This window comes from Tympanuchus pallidicinctus, unplaced genomic scaffold (genome assembly GCF_026119805.1).
Source record: "Tympanuchus pallidicinctus isolate F22 unplaced genomic scaffold, pur_lepc_1.0 scaffold22, whole genome shotgun sequence".
NCBI lineage: Eukaryota > Metazoa > Chordata > Aves > Galliformes > Phasianidae > Tympanuchus > Tympanuchus pallidicinctus.
The window spans coordinates 4,808,123-4,830,752 of record NW_026294739.1 but is presented as its reverse complement, the minus strand read 5'-3'; the positions used below and the strand labels follow the sequence as shown (position 1 = coordinate 4,830,752).

Below are 22,630 nucleotides of genomic sequence, written 5' to 3'. Positions count from 1 at the left end.
CCCTCTTCTGTTTTCTCCTCTCTGCTTTATTGTTTTCAAAACTCACTTGTAGATCTTACATTCTAATAAGTGGTCTGTAGTCTCTAGAGATGGAGTCACTATTGCAATTAGTGAACTCAGATTTTGGTAGACTGAATAAATGTGAAATCCAATTGTTTGAATAATGTTAACTTCTAAAGCTTAAGACAGTCATCTTGTTCTCATGAAGTTACCCCAGGAAACTTGAATATGAATCCAAAATCAGTTTTGCTCTGCTTCTTCTAATGCGAGTGCTAATGCATTCGTTGAGAAGCACTAAAATAGATTTTAAATTATTGGTTCACTTTTTTTTTAATGTTTAGCAAAAAATTTTTGGGTAGTGCATTTCTGAGAAGAGAGTGAGGGAGAAGCAATCTGTAACTGAGATCTTGAAAGAAGCTGATATAAAGAAAATCATCTTTGTTTACAATCACGTAGTCAAAATAAACTATGAGATATTGCTTGCAGACATTATAACTATTTTGTTTTCTTAGAGCACTGTCCCCTAAAGCTGGTACAAAGCTGTTTGATAACTTCAGCTTCTTTTCCTGGCTCGTTTAAATTTGATGGATCAATTAAACTAACAATCTGACAAACCTTGGATGGAGTGCTGTGTCTGTAAAGATTTCTATGATGATGATGATATAGACTAATATATTAATGTTGTCTACAGATTCTGCATAGTATCTTTCTGAATGCTATGTCACTGATGGGATGCAACCTAAGCCTTCTAGAATGTCTTCCTGCCTCTGGCTTTTCTTCTAATGAGGGTTGTAACTGTTCACTGCATCTGACAGTGTATACAGAGTACAATTTGAGTTCAGTGCTGTGTAAAGGAAAGCAGGCATTGGAAGGTGTGGCTCTTACTGGGATGCCTGAGATCTGACCTGCTCCAAGTCATCAGTCATAGAGCATAATTAATGCTGATGCTAACAGCTGGTTAGATGACTGCTGTATAGTTTGTCATAAGTTTGTACCAACATTGGAAGTTGTGGAGGAGGAAGGACAAACGTACAAACTCTGAGGGACTTAGTTTCTAGATGATTAATTTTACCTACCTAATAGTCTTGATACTGATTCTTAATGAGGATTAACAGAGGGGGAACAGAAAGGAATATGTTTATATCTGCTTTTCTAGTGAAATTTCCAAACTTTATTGACATCATGCAAAAACTTTGTGTTCTGTTATTGCATGCTTGCTGCCTCATGATCTTGAGAACAAGTGTGTGTGTGTGTGTGTGTGTGTAAAATATATAATGTGACATACATAAAACACTTTGGATTTGTGCAGTAGTAAAGAAGTGCATCTGTGACAGCCTGAAACTAACTGCATGCTCTGAGATGTCACTACTGGATTAAAATAATCTTGATAACGAAAATTAATACTAACAATTTGGATGGGAAATCCTTTTGAATTCCCTCAAAAGGCTATTTCCCATTGTTCAGAAACATGCAAAATATTACTTTCTGTAATTTCATCATCGTTATTTGAACATGAAGGCAAAGCAGGCATTATTCAGGAAAGCACTGCGGATATATCTGAAGCTAGTTCTTGTATTACGAAGTATTCTGTTAAGTTCTTCATCAACATTAATTTCTGAAGTTCTTCAAGCCAACTTTTAATGAGGGTTAGCAGTGCTTGTAGCTGTTTACACTGACAAACAAAAAGCAGTGTAAGCTTAGCAGAATACTGAGTGAGGTGGATTAATACTAAATGTGAGGAACTGGAGATGAAATGACCGTCATCTTCTGTTGTTGTTTCCCTCCTCTCCTGTCTCCAGGCTGAGTCTCCAATGGATGCTCAAAATAGCGATGCGCTCTCCATGTCCAGTGTCCTGCTTGACATTTTACTTCAAGAGGATGCATGCTCAGGCACTGGCTCAGCTTCATCAGGGAGCGGAGTGTCTGCAGCTGCTGAATCTCTCGGGTCCGGATCTAATGGCTGTGACATGTCAGGGAGCAGAACAGGTAACACAGGCAGTGAAACTCCTAGCATGTTAGGAGCATTGCAGTATGATGTACTACAGACATCAGGTGAATGCTGAGTGCTTCATGGAAAAATCACTCCTGTATTTAATCTTCATTTTCTTTTTTTTCATTGCATCACATGACAGTCCTCTCTACTATGATTTACAGTATAGAACTTCTGATTTTTTTGTGTGCACATAGTCTGTAAAACATTTCATAGACATGATGGAGTAATGAGGAGGGAGTACCATAATCCTTGGTGTTTCAAATTTATTTTTGTTTAGTTGATTATTCTATTGCAACTTCATAGAGGTTGAGCTTTAATGATTGGGTTTTAAAAAATGTTGAAAATATTACCTAAGTGGGAAGAGGAGTACCTTTTTGTTTAAAAATGAAATACAATGGTGGTGGTGTTTTATGCTTTCAATTCTTTTTAACCATTTCTAGCTTCAAAACCACTGAACTGATCCATGCATTTGACAATTGCCAATGAATCTTTAATTTCTATTTTAAAGGGAGTAGTGAAACCAGTCATACCAGCAAATACTTTGGGAGTATCGATTCTTCAGAAAACCATCATAAAACAAAAATGAAGGCAGAAATAGAAGAAAGTGAGCACTTCATTAAGTATGTTCTTCAGGATCCAATATGGCTTTTGATGGCAAACACAGATGACACCGTTATGATGACTTACCAGATACCCTCTAGGTAATTCCAGTACCTCAGTACTTCATAAACTGCGGGGGAGTGGGGGGATCTGAATCACTGTCTCAATAGAAGACAGCCTGTTTAAATGTTAAAGTCGGTGTCAAGAATCATTGCTTCCTTTCTATCTCTTGCATACTACCTGAGAAGTTCTGGAGAAGAATGACTTGTTTTTTTTAGGTCTGTTACCTGAATTTAAGTTAACTGTGTATATTTTTTGGAAGCTAATGCATATCTCATATGTGCATCCAGTGTCTGATTCAGATTGTCCTGCTGAAGGAGAACTCAGAACTCACTGCAGGAGCTGCAGAGGGGCACTGAACTTCTTTGTTTCACTGGAAGTACTGCCTTAATAGCTCTAAGCAAGCCATTCTCAGTGGGATTTGGAAAGACAACAAGCCAGCAGAGATGCGTTGAAGTTTAGTTTTCTGCAAATGTAGAATGATGCTGAAATCACTCTTATTTTTTTTCCAATGTCAGATTTGTAAGGTTAACAATTCAAAACAAAAATAGCTTTTTTAAAAAAATGCTTGTATTTGATTGTGTAACTTATGTAGGTGTCAAGTCCTAAAATAATTGGAGCTCAATTTCTGAATGCGTTTCATTTTAGAGATTTGGAAACAGTTTTAAAAGAAGACAAGCTGAAATTAAAGCAAATGCAGAAACTACAACCAAAATTTACTGAAGACCAAAAAAGAGAGCTTATTGAAGTTCATCCATGGATCCAGCAAGGTGGACTGCCAAAGACTGTTGCTAATTCTGTAAGTTTAGATTAGTTTGTTATTTTTGCACCTATAACAATGCTTGTTATTAGCTGCCTGTGTTAGTTTTCCATTCCTGTTGGAAAGTTTGGTCAGTTATACTGAGAAAAAGTTAAAATTGAACTTGCTTGCAGTGGCTTCTGGCTTGATTTAACTTGTTAAGTCCTTGCTATTTCTAGTTTTGTTGCATCTCTTAGAAATTACGTATCAATGCAGCCAGCAATTTCATTGCTTAAAACTTTCATATGACATGAAAAACACGTTTGTTTTGTGCATAGAAACCTACACCTACTTCTTCCTTCAAAGTGAGCGATGAATGGGAATACAGCTTTCCTTCTCTGTACTGAATTTTTCCTACAGGATCATCTCTTGTTTAGATTGTAGATTAATAGCTCAGGAAACAAATTGGGGGAAAAGAAAAGAATCTTTGCAGTTTTATTGGTTATACGTGAATTTTACTTGCAAGTAACTGATTGCATTCCATTTCCCTAAGCTCTCCATCGTTTGCAGGTTTTTTCAGATAAACTGTCAAATGCAGAGGCTCTCTATTCATGAATGTTTCAAAAGTGAATGCAATAGAATTTAAATAGATCCTTCTCCTGTTATTAATGTTACAGCAGCATTAATGTGAGAGCATCCGACAGGTGTGAAGCTACAGTTGCTTCAGTCTCTTCAGTAGTGCAGCTGACGTGAGCGTGTAAACATAAAAGTGTTAGCAATCAAATGTAGGATAAATTTTATAATGCTTATAAGGTGTCAGAATTGTAAACGTTCTGTGATGTAACTGTTCCTAGTAGAGTTTTGGGTACCTTGTGTTGATTTACTGCGTGTTATAAATTGATTGTGTGGGAGCAGTTGGGGAATGGAATACACCTGAGTGTAGCACAGATGTACAGGTTCCTTTGGAATCAGGGATCACGTGCAAATGGACTGATGTTTAGAAAATTCTCTTTTTTTTCTTTGACTTAATGTTTTTTGTGTTTTGTTTTAGGAATGTATTTTTTGTGAGGACAATATACAGAGCAATTTTTATACATCATACGATGAAGAAATCCATGAAATGGACCTTAATGAAATGATTGAAGACAGTGGGGAGAACAATCTGGTTTCCCTGAGTCAAGCCAGTGAAGAACAAACATAGCCTTTGAGCCTGTTGCTTTTAAAGCTGCTTCAAAATTACAGTGATGATCCGTTAAGGTTTTAATCTTGTTTGCAGCAAGATGAATCCAGTTCATAAAACAATGTTTTTCTTGCTCTAAAAGAGTCATTTGTGAAAGAATCTCTTTTTAAATGGTGGCAATCTCTTCCCAGTAAGGACATTGTTGAAGATGGTATAGCTTTTATTTAATGAAAAAGACTCATATTTTGCACTTATGCCTCAAGTTTTTCTTTGTAAACTATAAAAGCTTTCATTGATGCCTACTGAGTGGGTCAATGAGTACTGTGAGTACTGAAAATCCCCTTGTAAACATATAGTTCTTCAAATCTTTGAGTAATGGTTCAGCGTTATAAATTGTTCTAGGAATCTTGCTTAGAAGCTCTTTAGCACTGCTCTTAATGTTTGAAGTGGTCCAGCATAGTAGAAGAAATAACCTTCAAGAAAATCAGTTCAAACTTGCCCTTTTCATACCAGTTGACCCATCCTCTTTGTTTCCTATAGTTTTACTATGGGAACTTTTTGCCTAAGAGAAACGTTAAGCTAATTTTCTAAGATGACCTTGGGTTAAAGTACTGACATGGATACTTAAGAAAGCATAGGTGAGTGCTGACAACTCTGTAGCCTTTTGTTTCAATGGACACTGCAATTCTATGAACTGCTTGTTATCTTGAAGCATGATTTCTGAGAATTTATACACAGGAAATCTGTGCTAAAAAATTTAAAAACACCCAGGATGTCCATGTATGATCCAGTGACTGAGACAAAACGTGGTGTGACCTTGACCTTTGTTTTTGGTCTGTTCTGTTAGGGTGTTGGCCGTCCGTGTTTCTGTTTGGCTAAACAAACATCAAACTTGCACGTGGCAAGAGAGGGTTAGACATTTCTCATAATTGGAAGGTTTTTCTTACAAAAAGAGGTTGAGAATACCATTGACTTTCACAGATTACGTAATCTAGCACTTGGTGTGGCTGGAGTCCTTTCTTGTCGAGGATTAAATTTTAATGCCTCAGCGATTGTATCAACTTGAATAATGTGTACTTTGTCCTTGTGTTGTTTGTACGTGTTGGATGTGGGAAGAGAACAAAAGAGAGTAACTATCAGTATTGATTAGTTAGAAGAAATCTAGTTGCAGCATTGCTAGATGTCAGCTTGTAGGTCTCGGGGGTTAAAAACGTGGAGAAACTCAATTAACTTTGCTATGTTTGTCTTAAAATATTTTTCATGAAAGATTTTTTTTTTTAATATTAAGATAACATTTCTATTCACTGAAATTTAAAGTTATTTTCATTATATAGAAACGTTTCTCTTTGCATACAAAGAGGACGTGAAGGTAGATCTGGCACCATAAAAACATGCTGAAGCGACTGGTATTTGCTTAGTGGAAGAAATGGTGAATTAATTATTAATTGGACAGTGTCATAAGGAAACTTGCAATGGAGACAGGTTCTTCAGTTAGAATGTGTGCAGTTACAAAAGTAGAATCACCACTTCAAAAGTGAGTATCTTAAACATAGTATGAGACACTCATCAGCATGATCTGGTTCCTGTCTTTAACAGTTCTGCAAGATCAAACTTCAGTAGATGTATATAAACTGAATGAGAAACATTAAAATGTTGGTGTTCAAGTCCAATATATTAAATGTTTCAATCATAAATGGAACAGTGCAGCTATACCAGCTTATTACATATTCCTTTTTTGTGTTTTATTACATGTAAACACAAGTAGTTTCAATTGGACCAGGGTTTGGGAAAAAATCAAAGCTTTATATATAAAGGAGTGCATCATGATTAAACATTATTTTCAGGGACTTCTCAACCGCTTTGTGAACTTTGCTTTAGCATGCTTTTTTTTCTGTTGTCTTTTTCTTTTTCTTTTTGTTCTCATTTCTTTTTTTTCAATGACCATCTTGCAAGCATAACTTAGTGAAAGGAAGAGAAAAGTATATTTAGAGCATTTTGTGGATGTGCTTAATTACGGTCTTATTCTTGCATCCTTAAAGTGTTTGCATTTACAGGGTGGTATTAAATATTTTCCTGTAACTTTAAATCTACATGCCTCCATTTATAGATAAGATTCTGAAGCTGTAATTTTTCCAAGCTGTTGTAAGATGATTTATTTGTGATGACACTTTGTCAACATGTCAACAATGTTTTCTGTACACTGTGCAATATATTTTGGTTTTGCCACTTGTGACTAATTTTTATGACTTTGCTTTTTAGAAAACTGGTAAATAAAACAGATATATTTTTAGTTGTCTTTCTGTTTCTTGAGCTTTGTACTCCATGTAAGAAGCAAAAAATGCACATATTGCAGCTCGGTTCTGAGCTGGTACTCCAAGAACTTGCAAGTGAGTTGTGGCTTATTATGCTGAATTGCTGGCAGTTTGTCTGACTTGAAAGCTTAGTGATGAAATGTAAGGCAGAATCTTTAGACTGACCAGCTGTTCTGAAAATGTGTGCAAACTAATACCTAGCAGAGGGTATGTGGCTGAGTTCTGCGTGGTGTCTGAAAGCAGCGGCTGCAGGTGTGCTGTCCTTTTCACTTTGTTTAATGTCATCTTTAAATACTACTGTTGTCTGTAGCTTTATACCAATAGCTTATGGATAGAGAGTTTTGGTTAAGCCCCATGAATGTGAATTGTATGGTGATTAGTCATTGCTGAAATTTTCATGCTGAAGTTCTTGTTCTGCACTCTAATGGCTGGAGGAAGTGGGGAATCCGAATAATTCTATTTTCTCATTGTTGCTGTCAAACTAAGTGAGAGTCAGATATTGCTTCAGCCCACCCCGCTCCTCCCTTCTAGATTAGGAAATACACAGGTTTTCAGAGCTGAATTAGTGTACTTTTTTTCCCTGACTGTTTTATGATACTTTACTTTTCACCAAAAAAGCTGGTGCTGCTCATGGTGTGATCATGAGGGAGCCAGGAACTTGCAAGCTATGAAATCGTGGTGTTCCTGTACAAAAAAAACCCAAAACAACAAAACCCAGTGCACCACACAGGTGAATTGCCTTCACTCCAAAGGTAAAACTTGTGTTGTGTACGGTGTTACTGCATCTTAAGGTACACTTGGATGATGTATTCATCAAGTTCCACTGAAGTCTTCTGAATTGACCCTAAATACACAAGTGGCTCTATGTAGTGAGATCTGAAAACACTTCTGTCATGGTAGCACCTTGGATCCTTGCTTAACAAAACGTGCAGAACGTGTGTATTGGTAAAGCAGTTCACAGAACTTCAAGTCTGAGTTGTGCCCTTATGCAGGGTACCTGCAGCTCAGGTGAGGAGGTGTTATGTGAGTGTTTGGGTGTAAGTATTGATAACTGATATATTACAGTGTGAGAACCAAAGTGCTGCTGATAAATTACTAGGTATGTTGCAACTATTGCTGCTTTTGGTGATTTTTTTAACATTTTTTTCCTCCAGTTGTGAATGTAAAAAGATTACAAGCCAAATGTGACTTCAGGCATTTGCCACCTTGGCAATGTGCACTCAGATAACTGCTCTCTCAGCACTGCAGAGCTGCTGGGAGCAGGCTTTGTCTGACAGCTTCTCCCACCTCTGTAGCCCCTAGGCGTCACTGGTGTCCTGTGACCAAGTCTGGCACTTCTCTGCCCCTGCTCTTTCTCTGTTCAGCTTCCTGTCTCCTGAGCTATTGTGTTGATTACATTCTTTGATGTAAAAGGGAAGATTTGTAACTTTAATTTCAGATAAAATGCTGGAAAGATTCTTAATGAAGTGCTGTTGGCCCAATGATAGTGATTGTGAATATAAAATATCTTCTTATGAAAGAGAAATGAGGTACTGAAAAGCATCCTATTGCAGTCCACTGTCATGAATTTGGAGAACATTTGTTCTCCTTGTGAGTAACAATATCCTTGATTATTGTTTTCTTTTCTTCCTAGAGAAGATGGAAAGAAACTGGTGTATTGATAAGCCTCTGACTCAAAGAACTTGATGCTTCTGGCAAAGTGACAAACTGGCAAACTAGGAGGAGAGTAACTTTTGTAAGTGTAGATTCCAGACATTCCAGTATTTCCTAACCCCTTATGAGCAAGTAGCTTGAAAAGGTTTGATCTGGTGAACGAGATGGTGGACAGCTCACCAGCTCCTTTTTGTTAGTGATAATGAAAGGAGGACAGTGTTTTCAGGGGTGGTATGGAAGGTTTCTAACAATCTTGTCAGTTTGCTGTACTGGTATGACTTAAGAAAAAGACTTATGCCCTAATCTTGAAGGATTCCCTCATGACATCAAGAATGAAGGAATTTTTCTTCCCTTGTCTTTAGTTGTGCATAAATGAGAAGATGATTACCAAACTGCTTTGAGTGGAAGTTCTTAAAGCTTTGGGTGTAGACAGGCCACATGTTAAAACTGCTGGAATCACCTGGTCAGCAGTGAAATTAACTGAAATCAGTACAGAGACCTGATTGTGAAAATGCTTGTGCACAACTTTGAGTCCTAGCTCTCCACTTAGGGTCTTTTCCCTGATGTAAGTACTTTGCTGTTGGGAGTTGGTGCCTAAATCTTACATTTAAAGAATGGAATTTCCAGGAATTTGTGGCTTAGGTTTTCAGGGAAAATCTGTTAGAATGTAAAGGAAGCTGTTTGACGATTTCTTGGTTAACAGAATAACAAAATGAAGATGTCTGTATCCAAGTCTGTGTAAAATGTTTACAGTCTTCAGTTTCATGGCTGAATGATATCAACTGAGCCAGACTACATAACTGTAAATATTTTTACAGACTTCACTTATGGGTAGAATTAGTTTGAAGTGATACAGGACTCTGTCTCCTAATTCAGTGTCCACAGGCTTATGAATTTTATGGTGTTAGCTTCTACTCGTTGGGCTGATAACAATGGCTGTACAGGTGGAGTCATTCTGAATGTGTTTGGCAGAGGGTCCAAATGCTCAGGAAGTCATTGAACAATAACTGTACCCATAGTGCCTTTCAAGAGGACAAATGAGAGTAATAGAGGGAAAGGTCAGGATATCTTGGCCAGCATAATGTAAATCATCAATGTATCTGAGTGGGCTGCAGTAGGTTAGGTCCAAGAAGCACAGCACTACATCCTAATGTGATTAAGATGCTTACAAATGGAGTTGGAATTTATCACCTAGCTGCCTTACATAGTCTAACTTGCTTATTTGAGTATTGCCAAAGAGAACAAAGAGAACAGCTTTCAGATATAAAATTTGGTTTTGGATTGAGAGTAGCGTCTTGGAGAGAGACATTATTTGTTCTTCATGAGATGGATGCCAGCACCCTTCTCCAAGCCTAATAGACTTTATCAATGCACAATAGTACTTCATTGGAGCTGATTGCCAAGACTTGCTATGAGTAAACTGCTATATTAAATGTATCTGGAACTTTCCAAGCATTATGTGTTGCCATACCTCTAACACTCCTTGATAAGATGAGGATTGAATTGTGACATGTGGGCTATATATAGAACCTGACAGTTTGTTGCTCTGGAAACATTTGGGTTGTTGCAATGTGGTTTGTGACTTTATAGGAAGAATTGAAGGAAGAAGATAATGACAGAGGTCCAAAGGGCACTGCCTCTTCTTTGAAATCACTAAACACTACCTTTTTAAAAATAGTTTTATCAGCAGCTGAACGCTGCTTATCTTCCTTCGGGAAAGATGGAGCACTTGTCAGAGAGGATTTGAGAGGGGTGAAGATGAATGTCTATGAAGTCATGTGGATACTTGGACCTTAAAGAACGGTTGAGTGGAGATGGAGCACTAAAATTCAGACAAAAAAGGCAGACACAGGGTTCAATCTGAGTCTCTGCGAGCTATGGCCATTAAAAAAAAGAAAAAGGAGAAAACTCAAAGCAAGGAAGGTTGAAATTGCCCCATATCTAGGCATAAAGAGGGCTGTGGGGATGGGGAAAAAGAAGGCTGGAGACAGACGTTGAGGTTTAGAGCTCATGGCAAAAGTGGCACCAAATCCCATGAAGGATTGTGTTCTCTTGGTTTCTCTGCTAGACTTAATTACTCTGCTAGAGTGCAGGTACAGAAGTAACGCTTAGAAACGGAGTCAACCAAAGTCGTGCCTCCAGACACTTCAGATTTTGGTGGTTTTGAATACCAAACTTAAGTAACTGAGACATTTGATAGACAGTTACTTAATAGCAATGTTTGTTAAAAACAAGAGCAGTAAGCACAAATTGCATGTAAAAAAAAGATACTCTTTTGTTTCAGGGGAGGGACAGGAAATAGAAGCACTTCCGTTCTCTACACTGCGTGTTTATTTCTTGCTGCCCAGATGCCATGGTTACAAGAACTGCAGAAGACAAAGGTGGTACCAGGTAGGCTCCCCTGCTGTGTTCAGCAGTATTGATTCCTCTGCTATTTGTGCCATGCCAGAGGGAATCTGAGGAAGGCTGAACATTGATGATGTGTTTCAGCAGTGGAAGGAATGGTGAAATCTTCTGGTTTGGGCCAGATAGCAGTCTCCCCCGTTTACATGTTGTAGGATTCTGCTCCATTTCCAGAGGAAAAGTACTGTGAGTGACACTCCTTTTGTTTTTCATACAAAAGAAATAAAAGAAAAGTGAAGATGAGAAGCTGGAAGTTCCCTTGTGAACTGAAGCTTTCCCAGAAATGATGACATGAATTGAGATCCTTTGTTTTTTTTCTTGGCCAATACTGCTGTTCTCCTGCAGCAACGATCTGTTCCTTGCTGATGATTCAATGTGATGACTCTCTGTATATACTGTACTGTGAAGGCAATTTAGAGGAGGGTTGTCAGGCCAAAGAGCCCACCCATTTGTGTATAGAAAATGTACCAAGTACTTGGTGTGGCACCTAATTTATTCAAGGGCAAAGGTAATATTTGAGAATCCTCTTAGTGTTGCTCTTACTGTAGGGACCTGTTTTCCCAATGTAGGCAAACAACTTGCTTGGAAGCAATGCTATTTTGGAGCAAAGGAGAGGAAAACAACAAAAGCGAGCCAACAAACCCCTTCATGCTTGAATGCATGTGGTTTTGTTTTTTTTTTCTTGATCTATTTATTTTATGCCACGCCAATTCTTTGTACAAATTTCATTTCCCGAATGCTCTACGTCACTTACATCCACCTATTAATTCTATATCCACATGTGCTGCTCAGTCAGTTGTCATTGCCAGGTTGGCAATTCTGAAGAGTTTGGGGCTGCATAGGACTTAAAAAAGACTATTTGGATGAGCAAATAAACCAAGAAGATAGGGGAAGTAACAGATCACTTGCTCTAGATATACTAATACTTGCTATTTGTGCAAATACTTAGTACATCACTAATACCTATATCTGTTATTTTAGTCATATGAGACCTTGGAGCCTAAATTTTGATGTGTGCTTGTTTCTTGTTAGCTGCATTGGCCGACTCAGTAATATAAAGTCTGCCTTGAAAGACATGTGGCTAATTCTTTGTTAATGTAATTCTGAAGAGAAAGAAAGGAGTGTCTGGTGGCAGAATCCATCCCATGCAGTGTAGAAGCCTTTGCTTGCATTGAGTGTTATTTGTTTGAATCTTGTGTATGATGAAAAGTGATGTGCATCATTTGCTACGTGAAGCAGCAGTCACTCCTGCGAGCAGCAGCAAGACCCATGGGCAGTCTGAATGAGTCCCCTTCACTTTTTCCTTCTGGCAAATAAGAAAGCTTTGCCATCAGCTTCTTTGCAGCAATTCTCTTGCACTATAAATTGATTGATTCGAGCAGCTGTAAATTGGTGTATAAAGCCACAAAAGACAAGGCAATCTTTTTTTCCTTTCTATAAAACAATCTATTGTCAGTAGTGTTAGCCTGCATCTGAATGATGAGCTAGACTGTGCCTTGGAGATGTGTGTTCATGGGTCTTGTTGGCACGTTCCTGTTTAATCTCTGCTTTACCCCTCAGGATAATGACCCCTGCAATAGTATTTTTCTGTCTTTGAAGCTTTGTTAGAATTATACTGAAGTGAGATGTTATTGATTGTTGTTATGACAACTGGCTTATCAGTGTAACATTTTCATTGCATCTTTTGAAGTAAAAAATGGATACATAAAAAACCCCAACCCTTCTATGTTAAAGCAAGCAAAAGGATATTACTGCTTGTTTTCCCTTGTAGCTGTCGGATGGACCTTCTAGCAAAATGGGGGGGTGGGGGGTAAAAATGTCTGTTTGTTTAATAAATAAAATGGTTAGAGGAACAGATTATAATTTCACAAATGAAGGACTGATGTTTTGGGGAAGGAATGTCCTCCTAAGTGAGCACAGAGCATCAGGATGGTGTGGTTTTGCACTGAATTATGGAAACTCTACATCACTGGAGTTGTTTTGGCCCTGGAATGGAGCTCTGACTGTGTTGGCTGGAATGATGCAAATCATTTTTCCTGCCTCCTGCAGCAACTGAAAGTAAAGCCTGTGCTGCTGTCACTGAATCACCATGGCTGCTGTGCTGTGTGGCAGTCTGCGTTGGTCACTACTGAACAGCCAAGTGCTGCCAGTGCCCTCCTGCAGCAGAAAAGCAGTGGTGTGGACCTGCTGGTGGCTCAACTGTCCTGGCATCCATGCAACTGTGCTGCTCTGGGCAGCTGCTGCTGTGCATTTGCACAGGGCAGATCAGGTATGATGAGTGATCGATTGTGCCTTTTGGGCCTTATAAGCTTATTTTGGACAACGAGTATTATGTAGCTTTCCAAATCATGTCACTTCACATTAAGCTTTCTGGGAGCTACAGAGCATCCTGTGTGCACTGTAAAGCTCCCCAGAAGTGCAGAGCTTGCTCTTAGGTCATCATCTTGTACTTCCCAGAGAAAGTGTGTCCATGTGTTGAGAAAATCCTAATTCAGTGGGAGGGTTTATGAGGGGAAACTTGCAGCTGCTATGAGTGGCTGCTTCTCAGCGAACATACGCTCCTGAACCTGGACTTCTGTAAGATGGTAAGTACACCTTCTGCCCAGCCTGGGAGATTCAGTTACACTTTTGTTTTTTGACCAGTTAATTGGCTTCTGTGAAGGGCAGAACAGATCTGGACCAGGCATGTAGATGTAGTTTCCAACTCAGAAAGTATCTTTGGGGGAAAACAGATTCTTGTACATCGTTTTGGAATGGCTCAAGGGCCAACGTATAGCTTGAATCCACCTTCACTGGGAGTCAGCTGTGTGTAATGAAGACACACTTGCTTGATAAAAGCTGCTCACAAGTACCAAAAAGCATCTTGGCCAATTGCCTGGAAACCTGTGGGATTTTTCAGGCCCTAGGTACTTCGAACAAACTCTCGGAGCTGGTGGAAAAGCTTGGCAGGGCTGACAATGAGGATGCTGTTTTTTTTGTGGTTATTTTTCCCCCCATTCTCTATCTCTGGGATGTCAACTGCAAACACTTGCATGGTGACAGTAGAAAATATTTTGTAGTGACCCTGTGTAGCCCATATTGGTTCTGGCAAAGTCAGTTTAAGGAGAATGAAACTCAAGTTCTGTTAGTGTGTCTCATTCATGGACGGTGCAAATACTGCAACACAGTGAAGCTTGCTTAGAGGGCCCCAAAATCCTTCCTGTAGCACGTAACAAAGAGGGCACACAGGCTCCTGGTCATCTCCCTTTGCTCTCAATGTGCACGTCATTAAGGATACTCTGAAGTGCACCTTTTTGGTGGTGGTGATTTTAAATTAGGCTGCTTTACTTTGTACCTAAATGGTCTGAGTTTTTGCAGAGTTCAGCTCTCAGGGTGATTCCCGAGCTGTCTGCAGAAGTGTGCTGGAGTCTATAATTCAGTCTATAATTTGAGTCTGAGTTCAGAGTAAAAACTAAAAGACTACAAACTGAAGTAGTTTTATACTTAAGAAATGTAAGAGCAGAAAGGATCATCTAATCTAATTGTTGGCATGCTGTATTTTGTAAGGTATTTCCAGTTCTTAACAAAGCAATTTGTATTTACTTTGGGAAGGACAGGAGGAGTAGCTTCAAGTTGTGCCAGAGGTTGGATACTAGGAAGAACTGTGAGAAAGAGCAGTGGGGCACTGGCACAAGCTGTCCTGGAGGGTGGTGGAGTCACCATTCCTGGAGGTATCTAAGGAAGGAGTAGGTATGGTACTGAGGGACATGGCTTAGTGGGCAACACTGGTGGTGTGTGAATGGGTTGGCCAGATGATGTTAGATGTCTTTTCCAACCTTAATGACTATATGAACTCGCTGCCTAGCTCTCAGCATTTAAGGCTCTACTTTATTGGATTAAAAGGCCATTTGAAGCTCAGCTGGAAGGAGTGTAATATGACGTACTGCATGCAGTATGACCAATCAAATTGCCCTCAATCATCTTGTTTAGCTAGGTTAAGTTTAAAATGTTCTGCTAGAAGGTATATTTTCATGCTTGAATGTTTTTGCATCAGTTTTGATATATTTTTTAAACTGTATTAAAATGCAGAAATGAGGTTAACACTTGCTGAAAATGGTAATTGAATGCTAAGCTTCCACAGGAAGCTAAAAATCCCATGGAAGGAGACAGGATGGCATTTTTTTCCCCTCTTCTCTCAGCTCACATAGGAGCCCCGTAAGCTCAATTTGCACAACTTAGCGATGCTGTCAATTTAGGTAACCACTAGTTCAAGACATCTGTATGTGAGTGCATAGACACAACTGTGAACCATTTTCTTTCTCATGCAAGAAAATGGAAATATGTCCTAAGATGTGGAGGAAGGATACAATCTTAAGGCTAAGCCAACTGTTTTGGCAGATTGCTTTGTTCCTTGAGTTTTCTGTGTGCTTCCTGCATGACCTTCAAAACTCTGTGCCCAGGAGGATGTTCTCCTGAGTCCCACCCATACTGGTTTGTGTTTCAGTGGTCTGAGGGAGCACAGCCTGAGCTGTTGCTGGTGGGTAGAGCTCAGCAGGGGATGTGCTGTGTGACCCAGCTGCTCTCCTCAGTGGGGAGAAGGGAGAACTGCTGGCACAGAAGTTGTGTGTTCCAAAAGCGAAGCACCAGATTTGTAAAACCTGTGTGTCTGCTCCCGTGTCCCCCGTGGGAGGAAAAGCAGCTGGGGCTGATTACCTCTTTGTGTGCGCTCATGTGCCTGCTGCTGATGCTTGGAGGTGGGGCCATAAATGGGAGAGTCCTAAAACTGAGCTCTGACAGCTGGGGATGCTGGGTCTGGATCGCCTCCTGGGGGTGCTATCTTGGGCAGCTTGCTGTGCCATGGTGAGGCTGTGGGTGCCTGTGGTTACTAATGACCATCCTAGCACAACTCTCAGAAATACATCCCATTTTTCCATCATTTGTTTCAGTAACATTTTACTAAGGACAGCATCTTGGGATGGTAAGAACCATAAGCTGTCAGTGTAATGGACAGGAATAAAGTGCCTGCTTAGCAGAAATTTCCCTCTCATGATGTCTGCATGCAAGTTGGCCTCTTTTGCTAGCTGCGCTGCTGAGTGCTGGGCTACATTCTTATTTGTCTTCACTCTTAAGTGGAATAGAAACAGACTTTATTTTGCAGGTGAAAACTTTGTGGTGTGCTGTGTGACATTTGCTGGTGGGTGACAAAGGAAGATGTCTAGATTTGGAGAGTTTGAAAGCTGGAGCTTGCACCCTGGCTGAGGGCTCCAACAAAGACCTGGTGTGTGTTGCCAGTAGCTTTGGAGAGGGTTTGAACAGAGTCCTGCCTGCTGACTTGGTTAACAAGGAGCGCTTTTCCCCATGACAGGTGCGAGTGACTGACATGCAAAGAGCTCTTCTTTCAATTATTCTGCAACCACATATCAAACGAGAGTCCCTCTGTTTGTGTGCTGCTCCTTTCTCCCTTTACAATGCAGTGCACTGTCAGATCAGATAGTCTGTTTAATAGTCTGTTGGAGTGGAAAATAGAGACGGTCCTCTCTGTAAAGAAGGATTTGAAAAGGCATCTGGTTTTTCATCCAAGCTGCTGGAAGCCCTTCCTTCCCCTCCTCATTCCTCAGTCCCATCCCAGAACCTCACCCCTTCCTGCCTTTGTCAGGCAAGTGTCAGATTCGACACCTTTGCAGTAAGGTACAGACATGCAAATGGATAAAACCAGCAACACCTCATCAGAGAGTGTAAACTTTCTGTCAATCTAATTTGTGGATGTAAAAAAAAAAAGAAAGCTTTATTGCCAACAAATTTCTAAAATGTTTTTGATATTAAAAAAAAAACAAAAACAAACAAAAAAAAGCAAAAAAACAACTCTAAGAGCAGTGCTTTGACCTGCCTCTTTCTTTTCAGCCAACACAGGACTCAGAAGTGTGCATGGGAAAGGTGCACAGTCGTTCCTACCCCTGCTGGCCTTTGGAAAGCAGCTGGTGGTCTGAAGGCGAGGGCCAGCACGCGTGGAACTCCTTCTGCAGCAGTGGGGTTTGCAGGCTGGGTGCAGCCTTTGCTTCTGCCATGGCTCACATGCAGGAAGCACTGGGTGCACCACTCCACATGTTGTCCCCAGATGTGGGAAGGGCAACCACATTCGCAGCAGTTTGTAGAAGAATCAGAAAGAGAGCAGGTGAGGGGATAAGGCCGGCTGCAGCTCCACTTCTCCAGGGCCAGTGCAAAGTTCTCTCCGATGGCTGCAGCGCTGCTTAGTGGTGATGGCTGCTGCTTGCCCTTGCTGATTTGCTGCTGAATCAAAGGTGGCAGTTTATGTTGACTCTCTGCTGTGTTTCTGTCACCAAAGTGTCAGGATTTGCACTTACAGCAGCGTTGCAGAAGAGCCCTAACCCAGCCCTTTTCATCTCATGGAAATGAAGCTGAGCCAAGTGCCTCTGGTATTCCTGCAACAGCTGCAGCAGGCCCTGAAGCAGCTTTGGCTGTCAAACCTTAACCCAGAGAGCCCAAGGCAGGGCTGCAGCCTAGTTCTGCTGTGCAGCTGGGCTTGCTGCTGTCAGCTGTAGGATGCATGGCCCTGGTGCCATTGCTCCTTCATGGGCTGCCCAGCTCCATAGAGCTCCTGGCCCTATCCAGCCCTTGGGAGCCATAGCTCTCTCCTTTTTGGGAGCACGGGATAGAAAGGCAGTTTCTGGGTGGCAGGTGAAGCTCTGTCATAGCGTAGCAGGATCACGCGGTGCAACGAGGTGAGCAACAACTAAGGCATCAGGCACTGTACTAACAGTTTAAAAAAAGTGACCTTGCTTTGGGTCTGGAGTGGGGCAGCCTCAGCCCACGAGGTCATCTCATGCATAGGCTGTTACTATTAGTGCAAGTGTCCCAGGTTCCCTCCCTCTCATTTACACTTCAAATGCTGGCCTCCCTCCCTAAAGCACAGGTCAATACAGCAGCTCTCACTGCCTCCTGGGGAGCTGGTTCTTGCCCTTCTCTCCAGTTCAAAGGGAAATGAGTTGTTCTGCTTTTGTGCTAAATCTGATGGTAATCTCGAATAAGAACCTGCACCCCCCAGGTAACATTAAATAAGGAGCAGTCTACTGGTACTTGTTTTCCATTTTCATTGTTCCATAGGGTTGTTAACAAAGGGAAGTTACAGGTCTCATCCCCTGGTGGTTAGGTTGCTTCCTTTCTTGCTTGTTCTATGTTTGGGAACTTCCACGTATTAAGAAACTTAACAATTGGTTTTGTTTCTCGCCTTAGAGTGCCAGCTCTCTGGAAGGTGGTAGTGCAGTACAAACAACATGGCATCTCCCAGCAGGGACATGAGAGAGATCAGACCTCACGTAGAGCAGTGCTGAAATCTACTCCCTTAAAACTATTTTTTCTCTCTTCAGAAATACCTTCCCCATCCTCTACATTCTCCAACCAACCTTGCATTTGAAAGCAAAACCAATCATCAGTGCTGTGCTGCCCCTGCAGAGGACGTGTCCAATGCCTCAGGACTGCAGCTGCACCAACACCACTGTGAGAAGGGAGCAAATAATGGGCAGCCAGGCAGGCTGTGGCAAGGGTCACTGTGTGCTACTCAGTGCAGTAACGTTAAGAGACACTTTAACTCCAATACCTGAGCTAACAATACTTAGTATGTGAACTAAATGATTAATTAGCAGCACTGTTCCCCATACATAAAAATACTTTTGTTCCTCGTTAAGCAGCAGCATAATGCAAAAATCCATGAAATCACTGCCAATTCAGTTTTTTTTTATTAAAGATTAAAAATAAAAAAAACACACTTGATTTGATACCCTAATATACATAAAGTCACAATGAACTCAAATGTGCTAAAAGCAAAATGTGAATCAAGATGCTCATTTCTAAAGGTGCCCCGCCATCAGTTCTGGATGTCTGCAGAGCTCCAGCAGGTCCTGCTCCTCTTCCTTCCCTGAAGGCAAGAGCTGGGCTGCTGCCACACACAGCTGCTCTGGGAGCCCCTTTCAGGGGTCCCTGCTGTCACCAGCACACGAACGCCATGTGCAGATGGAGCCTCTCATGGAGTTACCCGTCAGGATCTAAACCGCACGAGGGCTTTTTGTTAAGAGAACAAGGTAGTGAGCGTTATCTGGGCCACTTATAGGGGCCAAGAGGATGAGGCAGGGTTAAGAGACCACAGCTGTGCATCCAAAGAGCTTCGCTACTAAAAAAACTCCCTCCTCCCCATCCCGTCCCCCCACTCTCATACAAACGACACCCAGCTACAAACTGCCGCACACGCACAGTCCACGCGCTGCGACGGCTCTCGTTCAGCCACGAGCCCGGCGGGGTGACAGGAGGGCCGCGTTCCAACCCCGAGGCGCCGCACCGCCCCGCCGCTCGCAGCGTTACCACGGCCTCCACATGGACTTGGGCGAGGGCACGCCGCGGGTCTGCGCCGCCTCCAGTCCGCGGGCGGGGGTCTGTCCCGGCTCAGCCTCCGCCTCGTCCGAGTCGGAGCACGTCTCTTCGCCGGACAACGGCGAGGGCAGCACCAGGCCCAGGGCCGCCTCGGCCACCGGGAGCGCGGTCTCGCCGCCCGGCCAAGGCTCGGCCAGAACGTCCGCCATCAAGTCCCCCAGGCCGCCCTCGTTGAGCGGCATGGACTCCAGCAGGTGGTTCAGCAGCTCGGCCGCCGTGTTGGCGTCGATGGCGGGGCAGCCGGAGACGAAGGTGTGCACCTCGTGCATGCACTGGATGTAGCCGGCGGCGAAGCGCTCGCTGGCCTCGCGGTGCAGCCGCCCGCCCTCTGCGAGCCGGGAGAGACAGACACACACACAGACAGACGGAGCGGGGTGAGGCGCGGTGCGGCCCGGCTTCCCCCTCCTCCCCCCGGTCCCGCGGCACTCACCGAGCGCGCGGCGCTCCAGCACGGCCTGCACCCGCCGCACCGTCAGCTCCAGCACCTCCGCGTTCTCCAGCTTCGCCTAGAACCGCCCCGGGAGGCGCCGCGGCCGTCAGCGCCGGCCTCTGCCTCGGCCCCCGCCGCCCTCCCGCCGGCCCCGCTCCTCACCTCTCCGCCGGCCAGCAGCCGCCGCAGCTCCCGCAGGCTCTCGTTGATCCGCGCCCTCCGCTTCTTCTCCACCAGGGGCTTCCGCGCCTGCAGGCACGCGGCGCCGTCAGCACGCGCGCCCCATCCACCCCGCTCCGCTCCGCGCCCGCCGCTCACCCTCCTGTCCGCGCGCGGCTCCGCGCCGCCCGAGCCGCCCCGCGGCGCGCGGCCCTTGCCCTGCCGGAAGGACGGCGCCATCCCCGCCGCGCTCCTCCGCGGCCCCGCGCCGCTCCCCGCCCCGCGCCGCCCGTCTTATAGCGGCCGCTTTGCATCGCCGGCAGCCCATTGGCCGCGCCGTGCGGGCAGCGCCGGAGCGTGGGCCGAACGGCCCAATGGCGGCCGCGCGCTTTGTCTGCCGCGGGGCCGCGCGGGCGGGCGGGCGTTGTACCGCGTTGTACCGCGTTGTACCGCGTTGTGCCGCGCCGCGCCGCGGTGCTGCGGTGCCCGGGGCTCCTGCGGCGGGCCGTGCTCTCGGCCCCTCCCTGCATGGCCCCGCCGAGGGCCGCTCCGGCCGGGTGTGAGCGGTGGCGCCGATGCGTGCTTACGGCGGCCTCGGGTCCTTCGGGAGCCCCCCGGCCGCCTTATGAGCTAGGTGCCCCCGGCCTCGGCCGTGCCCGTGCGGGAGCGGAATTGCGAAATGCCCGCTTCGGGCGGCGGTTCTCGCGGCTGGAGGCTGTCGGCTGCTCGGCTCTCCGAGCCCTTTGTCTTCGCCCGACCGAAGCCGCCCGTGGCGCAGCCGCTGCTCCGCAGCCCGCGGCGCGCCGCTCCGAGCCCCCGCCGTGCCCCGCCGGCCGCGCGTGCCGGGATGGCGGCCGCGGCCCCGTCCGTACCCGGGACGTGTCGTCCCCCCGCCGCTCCCCAGCGCCGGCCGAGGCCCCGGCTTTGTGCCGTAACTTGATGCTGATGACAGTTGGCAGCTGCAGTTCCCCCAGCAGACCGAACCGAATAAAAGCATCGGGTCTCTTCCCCGAGGAGAGCGACAGGTGTTCGCTCTCGCTCCTTTGTTTCCCTCTTTTCATTCTCCTCGCTAATGTGTGTCATATTTTTACCGCCCGAGGGAACGCGAGATGCATCCCCCGCTGGAAGCGGCCCCGCACACCCGGCCGCCTCCCCGGCATGTGCAGCATAACTGCCCGCTGCGGCAGTGCGGGCCCGCGGGCTGACCCTGCTGGAGGTGGGGCTCCTATTGCTCCCCTTATCCGAAGCACAGAATGAGGTGGGTTGGAAGGTGCGTTGCAGCCGGTCCTTCTGGCTTCTGCCATGGGCTGGGTGCCCAGCACCAGCTTGGGCTACACGGGGCCCTGTCCAACCCAGCCCTGAACACCGTGTATGGGGCACCCACACTTCTCTGGGCAGCAGAGTGAGGGCTTCACCGCCCTCGGAGTGAAGAATTTCTTCCTCACATCTAACCTAAATCTCCCCTCTGTTAGTTTAAAGCCTTTCCCCCTCATCCTATCACTATCTGACTGTGGGATGGTTCGTGTGTATTGCCATGGGATGGATTTGTTCCATGCTGTCTCCTCATTGCCACAGCAGCACAGCCATCAGGATGGGGCCACCCTGTGTCCAAGCCGCCCCATGCTGTGTCCCAGCCATCGGCCCCTTACTGCCAGAGCAGTACTGCTGCTGGCAGTCCTTGTCTTTCCCTTGTGTTTTAAGGAAATGGTGCTTGGATTTTGGCAGGTTGCTCTATAGGTGACACATTTCATTGCACTATAGACAGGAACAAAATTGGGTTGTAGCTGTGAATGTGTGGTTAAACTTGTCCCTGAGATTCCGATGAGCTCGATGCACCATGGGGCACGACGCTGACACAGGCACATGCACATTATTATAAAATGAGTAGTAACGTTGAATGTACACTGATTGCAGAGAGCAAGAACAAATCCAAGGGGATGCATCTCATCCCTGCTGATGGTTTTAGGATCCAATCTGTGGTGCACTGGTGGTGATCTGCTAGCAGAGCTTGGGCACAGAGAGCTGTCCATGGCTGTAACATCCCGTTTGTGTTCTGACTGCCTGAACCAATGGCAATGAGCTGCACAAGGTTCCAGCTCTGGCTTTGGAGCATGTCTTTCTGTGTACTCTTTGGAAAGCTGCAGGTCAAATGGGTTGACAAATGCTGGAGTCACTTGTGCTGTACATTAAAGATGTATCATAAATAAATATCAGGGCACTACAAGAGCTGTGGTTCTGGAGGAAAAGGTCAGTGCAGGTTCCCTGCTCCAGCCCACAGGGCTAATGTGATGGTTTTGTGCCACTTTAAATGAGCTCCATCACAGCAGGTGGAACGATTCATGATAACCTCATGCATTTTAATGTAAATGTCAACTGCAATCTTGTAAAAGCAAATGTCCCTTACATACTTTGTCTAATGCTTCACTGCTTGCCCAGGTACTGTGGTTCCTGAAGGATGTTTTGGCAAAACTTATCCATACGGCTACGCACCACCTTGCATCCTCTGCAAGGATAAGCATTCCTCCTGCATGGAGGGTGGGAGTTTCACTTCAGCTAAAGCTGAGTCCTGCCAGGGACTGCAGCTCCCTCATGCCAAAGAACAGCATGTTTGAGCAGAGATGGATGAGATCAGAGCTTTGCAGCACGTATTATCCTCCCGGTTTGTGCGCAGAGTGCAGTA

At 44.4% G+C, this 22,630-nt stretch overlaps 2 protein-coding genes across 10 annotated transcripts in view; one reads left to right on the top strand and one right to left on the bottom strand.

Moving 5' to 3' along the window:
- PER2 (period circadian regulator 2) overlaps positions 1–6,862 on the top strand; it is a 42,550-nt gene extending 35,688 nt beyond the window's left edge. For all 9 annotated transcript variants that reach the window (XM_052686967.1, XM_052686966.1, XM_052686968.1 and 6 more), the window contains 4 exons: positions 1,800–1,986; positions 2,502–2,694; positions 3,302–3,452; positions 4,444–6,862. In XM_052686967.1, the coding sequence (XP_052542927.1) occupies positions 1,800–1,986; positions 2,502–2,694; positions 3,302–3,452; positions 4,444–4,593 (681 nt within the window). In that variant the 3' untranslated portion in view covers positions 4,594–6,862. The remainder of the gene's footprint in view (positions 1–1,799; positions 1,987–2,501; positions 2,695–3,301; positions 3,453–4,443) is intronic.
- An 11,792-nt stretch (positions 6,863–18,654) lies between these two features.
- On the bottom strand, positions 18,655–20,205 carry LOC128082421 (transcription cofactor HES-6-like). The gene is made up of 4 exons (XM_052686525.1): positions 20,110–20,205; positions 19,954–20,040; positions 19,792–19,867; positions 18,655–19,689 (listed from the first exon to the last, which is right to left on the bottom strand). The coding sequence occupies exons 1-4, from the start codon at positions 20,188–20,190 to the stop codon at positions 19,289–19,291; spliced, it is 645 nt and encodes a 214-aa protein (XP_052542485.1). The 5' UTR covers positions 20,191–20,205; the 3' UTR covers positions 18,655–19,288.
- Positions 20,206–22,630: the final 2,425 nt, after the last annotated feature.